Source organism: Chrysoperla carnea, chromosome 5, assembly GCF_905475395.1.
Source record: "Chrysoperla carnea chromosome 5, inChrCarn1.1, whole genome shotgun sequence".
NCBI classification, from domain to species: domain Eukaryota; kingdom Metazoa; phylum Arthropoda; class Insecta; order Neuroptera; family Chrysopidae; genus Chrysoperla; species Chrysoperla carnea.
In genome coordinates, this window is record NC_058341.1 from 63,129,237 (window position 1) to 63,138,887 (window position 9,651).

A 9,651-nucleotide genomic window follows, 5' to 3' on the forward strand; every position below is an offset into this window, starting at 1 on the left:
TGTCTAACCATTTCAGTTCGTAAATAGTCAATAATAATAACAAATAAACATGACCTAAAGGTAATTAACACTATTTAAACACCAAAATAAACTCAGAACCTACCATAATAAAATAAGAAAATGTAGGTATTTATAAACACACCTAAAACGACCTAAACTAAATTACACTAATTAGTTAATGAACACAATGAAAATGGCCTAAACACCTAAATAAAGCCACTACACAAATGGTCCAAAAAAGTTAATAAACGCTATCAATTCAGAATACACAAAGAAACTTTTAACGACATGCAAAATTTGAAAGATGTATTGTTTATTTATTTTAAAATATATAAAATATTGTTTCCCCAACAACCATTGAAATAGGTAAATTATTATCCAAATTAATAAATAGCCCAGCATTTAATTGTGTAGAGAGCCATCTGGAGTAAGGCGCCTTCTTGGAACTAAAAATAGTAAAAATTTAATTTCTTTTATTCGCCTGTGTCTATGACTTTGACCTACAATTATCGCTTAGGCGCAATAATAATGACATTTTTTTAAGTCGCATTTCCTCCGAAAGCTAACATTTTTCAAAAAAATGTTTTAAACAAAAATTGTTAGTTAACACTATAAATTAGAAAGTTGGTAATTACTGTTTAGGATCTAAATCGGCTATTAAAGAAACCCAAAGAACTAGGTCCAATATTATGTCAGAACATGATGTCGCCCCCGGTCCCCATCAAACTCTGAAAGGTTTGTTAAAGTTATTTTTTTACTGGTTAACTACAAAACGAGATATAGGTATATAGATTAAAATGACCCACCCTGTATATATAAAAGAAGAAGCTGACTGGCTGAGGTGCCATTCATTAATTACACAAGCATAATTTCTCAAATTTGTTAAATCTTAGAAATATGAAACCTATCCTATATTAATTTTTGTAATGTAATGTTTAAAATAACAAAAACGTTATTTTTTTTAGAAAATCGATCTTTTTTATGAAAACACCCATCTCTATTTTTAATGTCGTAGTGTCGTACATCATCGTTCAAATTCGTGTCATTTTCGGATTTTCATAAACTAAAGCATAAAATAAAATTTAATATTAGATGATTTAATTTTGTTCATAATTAATTAAATTAGTTAATTTACTTTCAATAAATATCTTTCTTTATGCAATAGAAATTAAAAAAAAAAAGTGTTTTAAATAACCGGATACGGATATTTGTAATTGTTTCGTTGGAAATCACGTGATACCGGTGTCCGTGTTGATGTAGATGGTAGATGAACCGACGCGTCCATTTTGTGTGTTGTAAATTTAGTATTGGTAATTTTATATCGTTGTTACATTGAGTTAAGAAGGATTAAAATATTGGTAACTGTTTTGTATAAATATTAATTATTATAATTTATAATATTTACATTTAGCTAAGTGACGGGACAGAAAGGTAAGTGTTCAAATAATAATAATGTTATAATATTTTGAAAAAGCATGACAAAATCTGCATATTAAAATGGAGTTCACATAACTGGATCGATAGAGAATGCATTTAAATAAATGGCGTAATTGTTTTTTATTTAAAATTAAAAAATTGTATTTTTTGAACAAAAAGCAACAAATAATAACAAAATAACATTTGATTACTTATATATTGATTTAAACGTGCACAGATTTCGTCTATGTTAATTATAAAAACGATAACCGATCGAGATTTAATTTTTGACGCGTACTCGTCCGTATTTCAGGATAAACCATGCCGGGCTTTAGCAGTGCGGGAACTTTCAAAATATTCGTTGGAAATCTCGCAGAGAAAACAGCTATTTCTGATATTAAACCTTTGTTCGAAAAATACGGAAAAGTAATTGAATGCGATGTAGTCAAGAATTACGGTTTTGTACATATGGAGAACGAGTCGGAAGGTCGTGAGGCTATACAAAACTTAAATGGCCAGATGTTATCCGGTCAGCCGATGAAATGCGAAGCAGCAAAGAGTCGTAAAGGGCCAGGGACTCCAACAACAAAAATATTTGTTGGTAATTTAAATAATACAAAAGCGCCAGTGATACGCGAGTTGTTCAAAAAGTACGGAACGGTTGTTGAATGCGATATTGTACGGAACTACGGGTTTGTACATCTTGAATCCTCTGGTGACGTGAATGAAGCGATCAAAGAGTTGAACGGAACTATTGTGGACGGGCAGCCGATGAAGGTTCAGCTCTCGACGAGTCGCGTACGACAGAAGCCTGGAATGGGCGATCCCGAACAATGTTATCGGTGTGGTCGTGGCGGTCATTGGTCAAAGGAGTGTCCCAAAGGTTTGGGTCCTGATCGTTTCCGCGATCGTATGTATCGTGATTATCCACCACCACCTCCTCCGCCTTTCCTGCGCGACCGTATGATGGGACGATTCGGGGTTAGTTTATCTTCAAGAATCTTTTTTTTATTTTTTTTATTTCATTACGTACATAAGTATTTTAAATTTGAACTAGGTATACCACTCATTTTTTTATTTAGTATTCAATTTCAATCAATATATCATCATCAGAAGCTCATACTTACTAAAGATAAATACAAAATTCACTAGCTCTATAATACACACAGTAGTGAAGTGTTCTAATTTAAACATTTTAAATTTTTATTAAGTAATACCTGCTACAGAATTCATGTTTATTTTATATACCTCACACCAATTTTTACTCTCATTAAAATTAGAATTTAGTCCATTTTAAAACATACACATAATCATTCGCATCGAAACATCACACTATTCATGTCGGAACGTTTTACTAAAAATTTTACAATTTTAAAGACTACAAAATTACATTACGCCATAATAGACAGTCAACTCATTATCAAGTAAAAATTATTTAATTTTATTTTACATTACTTTTAGAGGGTTTATAAACGTAAGTTCGTAAAATTGTTAACAAATCTAAGCTTTTAATCGTGACCCGTGTGTCGTGTTCATAGTTTTAGTTCTGGGAATTGTAACAATTTTTTTGTCAATCGTTTATTTTAAAAGGAAGTCATTGTCAACGCAATATGAATAAAATTTGCAGGAAGTTTACGTATTGTGTTGTCAATATATTTGTTAATGTAAACAACGGCGAAAAACTCGATTTTCATTTAAAAACGACATCCTGGTCTCAGTAATCTACAATTTTTCTTACTATGAATCCTCGAGTTGGATGAAAACCAGCATAGAATATTTGGGTACTTTATGAAGGGCTCACAATTTTTAAAATCTTACTGGATTTGCATTTCTATCAAATTTTGGAAAAATACAGTTATTCTGATAAAAAAACCTCTGATAAACGCTCAATGATATTAAACTGTCAGCTCGTAACAGAAAACATAATCAGTTTTTTACAGTCTGTCAATGGTAAAGATATTTATACAGCCACAAGCAACAGAAAAATGTATAAAATAACATGCATACCCAATTAATACATAGTTAAAAATTAATATTTGTTTCTACAAAAAAGATACCTTTTAACAGGCTGCCATTCATTTGAATAAAAGGTAAGATTCTTCAATACACTAAAAATTTATTGGCAGACAGTTTTCTCTAATATTAGTTTGTAAAAAAAAAAAATATTATGTTAAAGTTTTTACGCGAGAAAACTATCGGCCAATAAATTTTTAGTGTATTGAACAATCTTGCCTTTTATTCAAATGAATGGCAGACTGTAAAAAGTTGTTAGCTTTGTTTTACAAAAAATTTCTAATTTTTAACTATGAATTCATTTGGTATGCATTTTTCTGGCTTGTGGCTGAATATATGTCTTGCCTTTTATTCAAATGAATGGCAGAATTTATTTTTGTATAACCCCAAAAGCGGAACCGACAAAATTTTATAGTACTTTATAAATTTCTTCATTATATGTTAACAACACTTAAATAACTGTTGGCAGATAATGATTTTGAGATTGCCATCTTATAACTGTTGCTTTTTCAAAATATTGGTTACAATATTTTGCTCAGCATTCAAGATACTTCTGTTTTCAAAAGTGTGTTAAAATTTTAAGGGCAAAATGAAGCAGTTTTCGGGGCATGAAAGGGGGTATCGAAACATATTTTCTGAAAATTTCAAATTTGTTTTTCCTACGGTACGCGTGTGCGGGATACAACTTTCCTTTTTTTAAATGGCACTTATATTATTATTTTACAGATTTGAATAGATTATTAATTTTAAAATATCTTTTATATAAGAAAATTTTTATCTAAATACAAAATTAGCAAATTAAAAATCATAGTAAAAAAACTGAGTTAACTAAAATTCAAATATCTAATTAAATCATCAGCTGTTGTTTTATTCATATACATAACACTTTTTTTTACTAAGCCAACGTAATTTTATTTAATAAAAGGAATTCAAAATAATATTGATACAATCGAAGAACTCGGGAAAGGCGCTTAGTTGTATTAGACGAAAACACACGTGTTCAATATTTAAAAAAATTTATCTAATGAAATGAAAATTAGTTGACTTATGAAACTTGATAATGCTATACAACTCAACACATTTAATTTATGGTGATTGATTCTGGGCTATATTCAAGTTTTTCTCACGTACATGATGAAACCAATTTTCAAAACCAAAAAAAAAAAAAAAAAATCAACCAAAAAATTTATTATTTGTATTTGTTTCTAAAAACTTGTCATTATTTTTGATACCATTTTGCGGCCTCTGCTCTCTTTTGAAAAAAGATTTTAGTGCATTAAAATATGAGTACTCAATCGGCTACGAAAAGTCACCAGACTCCTCGATTGTTATTTGCTTAGCTTCATTCTTTTAGTCAACACTTAATTCTTATTTAATCATCACCTCATCTTAATAGAAGACTATATTAATTTAGCGCAAAAATCGATCGAGACTTGGATCTGGGTACCCATAATTATCAATTGTTTGAATTCTTTCTCAAAAATAGATCTTGGTTAAGAATAATGTTAGACGACGTTTAATGTAAGTCAGTAATAGTTTTTAAAAAAAATTTAACTTCTCAGAGAGGTAATAATTTGAAACTATACCCAAAATTTCCTTTAGTCATTCTATGCTTGAAAAATTCGAGCGGAAAGGTCATAGATCTAGGACCAAGCGTAGTACTTGATAGTCAGAACGGTTGGAAATATGAAAGGCTATTATCAATGTTGTACCTAATAACTTTATTCCTTAATGAAAATTTTGACAGCTGGAAAATTATCTGCAAGGGTGGGCTGACAAATTTTTAATTGTACGGCAAGCTTAAAATTAATGAATATTCATTGAGGACGATATTTAAATAAGAGGATAATTGAATAAAAAATGCTAAAATCATTTTTTCTGACACTAGAAATAACGAGTTGTTTTTTTTGCTCGACAGCTTAAAAATTTTAATTTGCATGCTCAAGAGCTTGACACCCTATCAAATATTTAGTCGTTATGAAATGACGGGCAAAAATTACGCGGACTACGCCTGCCCCCTTGTCCTATCAATCCGTGTAGGTACCGTTTTAGCTGTATGTATATTTTGCAAAATATCCTTCATTGCTCAATTTATATCGGAAAAATGGTCCTCTTATACAACCATTGTTATGCGAAAGTTTATATCGATGCAGATGATAAACTTGAATGAAAGCGGACTAAGCTGAATTTGTTGTTTCAAGAAATCCTAACAATTTTTATGAATGATACCTAAATACAGATCAGAGTGTCGACCTATTTGTGAGGCTAAACATCGATCTATTACTGCAGGTTCGTAACGACGCACGAGTGTGCAAAATTTTAAAACAAATTTTTTTTCACTAAGTTTTCTTAAGATGTTACTGAGGTCTCAGAAAATTCATTTTGGTAAATTGAAATGTGGCCAGGTTATCCCTACTATTTTTGGAGAGAGGGGTCCAAATGGACTTAGTGTCCTATTGACCTAAAAATCGGGATACGCAATCCCTGTTACTTAAGTCAAAATATGCTTTAGAATATTTTTTCATAAATTGAACCCTTTCCGAGATATTGCTGCAATCTAAATTTTAAAAAATAAACGCAAAGAAATTAATTTTAAGCGGTACAAACTTTGAAATGAGATGAGAATAGGTAGGTATCATCTACATTGCAAAAAGAAAAAAAAATCATGAAGGGAATTTTTAAAGATTAATTTCTAGAAATAGCGAATATGCAGCTTCGGTATTGTTATGCATATATTTATGTGTGCTAACATTTGTGAATTGATTTTTCCTTTTACAATGTAGATGATACCTACCTAGATTTCTTATATTGTAATCTTTGTTACGCCAAGAATTAAGAGGCAAAAATTTGATTTTTTAAACATTAGAGTGCAGTATCTGAGAAATAAACAAGAAATTTAGGAAAAATTTATCTGCCAACTTTTGATTTAAATAATAAGATTTACATATATTTTTAGGTCAATCGGGCACAAAGTGTAATTATACCTCTCCACAAAGCGGAGGGGATAACTTGATCACTTTTCAACTAGGCATGATAGTTTTTCTGAAACTTCATTGATCCTTTAAAACATCGATCGAAAATAATTCGTCATACAATATTTCGCATTCATGTGCCATTACGACCTTCACTATATTATATTACTAATTTATTTAATTTGTAAGTTTGATTTTAATGATTAATTTCTTTTAGGATGCTTATGATAGCTATTACGATCGGGCTAGATTCGATGACTCACATGACTTATTTGAACGACGATATAATATGGGTGGACGTGGAGGAGCAGGTGGAAGAGATTTCCTTCCACCACCTCCAATCCCACCAAGACGTGATCCATTGCCACCGTTGCCACCATCAATGGGAATGCGCGGTGGACCCATGAGAGATTCTTATTCACGTGGATCAAGTGATTATTCTATGTTCAGTCGAAGATCCCCACCATCAAGCTCAATGCGAGGATCTGGAATGAGGTATGTTTTTATTTTTCTGTACAGTATACATGATAAGAATTTTCAAAATGTACATATTCGATATAAAAAATTGATTCTATCCTAATGAAATGAAAACATTTCAAAACTTGTTAAATTTTTCTATAGCTAGATAATAGAGTCTTTCTTTGCATTAAAATCCCATAACAATAGTAACAATAACATCAACTGTCAACCTATGTTAACAAGTTTTCGTATAAATTGTTGTTTTTAAAAAATAAATGAAAAAGATAATCAATATTTAAAGGTATCATTTTATGTAAAATGGATTAAAAATCACGCAGAAATAATAATATAGTAAAAGGCGGAAATTTGATAGACTACTATCAAGATCACGATTATCAACCTTTTTTATTCGAAAATTCCTTGTTCGAGTACTTCCGGAGAAAAAAAATTCCGTAATATCAACGAAATTTGTAAAAAAATAAATAGAAAATGTTCCACCTTTTTAACGGTTTCAATTGTTTTATTTCGAGTGTACATGGTTTGATTTTAATTTTAATGATGATTTAAGAGCTAACATACACTTAAGCAGTAAGTAAAAATTTTAAGGAGAATGTATGTTTAACTTCTTCTTAAATGACTGATAAAAAATAACTATGTTGGCTGCCGAGAACTTTACATAACGTTTAAATAAATTTCTCTCTTTGCATTCGCATCTAGGTGCACGTCTAAATGTTATTAGATGAAATAGATTTAAGTTTAAAATTTCATCTTTTTTGAACTAGATACATGCCTAAGTACCAACATCATGACACACGCATCTCGTCGATATTTAGGGATATTCAAAATAGAATTCCGTTGCAAGGTCAAAATGGTCAAAAAATCATAATAAGGATTGCATGCATTACATTATGAACCCGGTGTATTTAAAACTCAAAAATGATTAATATTAAAATAACTAATAAAACGAAAAAAAACTATCAGGAAACTAAATGTCAGAGAATTTCGTGAAAAAAAAAGAAAACTTCTAAAAGCACTTTTATTATTTTATTTTTCTATTCGAATTACTTTAAAAAAATGGTGCATATGATCGTAATATTATGTATGGCTTACTTTCAAAGTAATTTAAAAGTACTAATTTGGTCAGGGAATTTTTGAATTATTCAAACTGGAGAACAGGGAAAAGTAAGGCAATTTCATTTTGAAAAAAAAAAAAACAGTGTCCACCATGATATCAATTCTTTTCTAACAATAAAATGACAAATTTGAATGGCACACGCAAACCTTATGTGCAGCAATTTACATTTCCAGCTTCTGTTATAGAATTCATTCTTGATTAAGCTTAATTTGCCATTTCATTTTCTTTCTATTATTCTGAAGATCCGTTTTCTGAACTTTGTTTTGGAAAGAAATGTTTTGAAAGTTTTCTGGCATCCATGGATGACAAAATAAGCTTTGTAATAACTTGAAGATTTTTAATTTAATTTTTATCTACTTTACTAAGTGTGTGTTAGTTTCGTGATATTTTTAATTAAACGGTATCATACAGCCACTTGAATTCAAAAACTTAGTTACTCATACAAAATCTAAAAAAAGTTTTAAGTCCTCTTTAAAATGCGTTATTATTTTTATTGAAAATTGATTAAAACTGATGATGTAAGGTTATTAGGACCAGAAGATAAAAGTAATCATAAGATTATTCTATACTTTTTTTTTATATCTAGATATATTTTTTGTAAATATTAGTAATTTTATTTTTCTCTGGTCCTTTTAGCCGCATGTATGAGGACTTCAGCAGGGATTCTTTTGATGATCGAAGGTGAGTTCTATATTTTATGAACTTCAAATCTTTGATTTCATTAATTCCATTTAAAATTTTATTACCTAAATTTCGATCCTTATTCCAAATTTTGGAATCCTTGCATTAAGTCCATAGTTTTTAATATAAAAAAAACTGGTATTTTTTTAAAAAATAATTATTGTTCTGTTTTCTTACAGAGATTTTTCATCATCTTCAAGACGATATGCACCATACTGAAATAATTAGCGCCGTTTTAAATTACGTAAATAATAATTTTAAGTGGTCGATAAAAAAAAGAAAAAACATTTATAAAGATAGAACATTTTTTTAAATTATTGACGCAAATTTTTTTTTTTTTTTTTTTCATATATTTTGATGAAAGGTACTTGTGCAAATTGATAAAATATCATTATTTAAGGACAAAATACAAAAATAACAACTTATAACGTACCTATTATGAAAATATAGGAATTATATTTGAAGAGGTATACTGGCACGCTGCTTTTATTTTCTGCGCTGTGTTGGTGTAAAAGCAGGCCATTTTTTTGTTTAAATAGTTAGTCGTCAAATTCAAAATAAAACTAATATCGTAATATTATGAACAAAAATACAATTTGTTATAAAATAACGAATATATGATGCCTTGTTTTTTTTATCACCAAATTTGGCATCTTGTTTTTTACGTCCAATTTACAAAAAATAATACAGATTAACATAAATTTAGACAAAATAATACAAAACAAAAAAACTTTTGTTTAAAAAGCGACGTTTCGCCTTTATTAACCATTAAATTAAAAAAAAAAATACAATATATAATATAACCAATGGTTTACAAGCAAACTTTGTGCATCCAAGCTGTACCATCAACAATAAACTAACATGCTATGTTCGCTCTCACTGATGATAAGTAGAAAAAAATTTATCGCGGACGTAATAAAATTAATCTTGATGTCTCTAAGTTAAAATTTAATTTAAATTTTATAATAATGGTTT

At 29.3% G+C, this 9,651-nt stretch overlaps 1 protein-coding gene across 3 annotated transcripts; it reads left to right on the top strand.

Annotated features, from left to right (window-relative positions):
• The first annotated feature begins 1,186 nt into the window (after window positions 1-1,186).
• LOC123300999 (RNA-binding protein lark) lies at window positions 1,187-9,014 on the top strand. Of its 3 annotated transcripts, none has more exons than XM_044883707.1 (5): window positions 1,187-1,358; window positions 1,730-2,397; window positions 6,619-6,896; window positions 8,632-8,676; window positions 8,856-9,014. In XM_044883707.1, exons 2-5 carry the CDS (start codon window positions 1,738-1,740, stop codon window positions 8,893-8,895), a joined length of 1,023 nt encoding a protein of 340 aa, XP_044739642.1. In that variant the 5' UTR covers window positions 1,187-1,358; window positions 1,730-1,737; the 3' UTR covers window positions 8,896-9,014. The 3 variants fall into 3 exon arrangements, with proteins under 3 accessions (XP_044739642.1, XP_044739641.1, XP_044739643.1); XM_044883706.1 differs by having other exon boundaries at window positions 1,188-1,431; XM_044883708.1 differs by lacking the exon at window positions 8,632-8,676 and having other exon boundaries at window positions 1,190-1,431; window positions 8,856-9,008.
• Window positions 9,015-9,651: the final 637 nt, after the last annotated feature.

Bases quoted from the DNA above. Each gene is read 5' to 3' on its own strand.
- LOC123300999 (XM_044883707.1), top strand. From the start codon at position 1,738: ATGCCGGGCTTTAGCAGTGCGGGAACTTTCAAAATATTCGTTGGAAAT. The intron at 6,897-8,631 runs GTATGTTTTTAT...TGGTCCTTTTAG, and splicing joins ATGCGAGGATCTGGAATGAG to CCGCATGTATGAGGACTTCA. The intron at 8,677-8,855 runs GTGAGTTCTATA...GTTTTCTTACAG, and splicing joins GATTCTTTTGATGATCGAAG to AGATTTTTCATCATCTTCAA.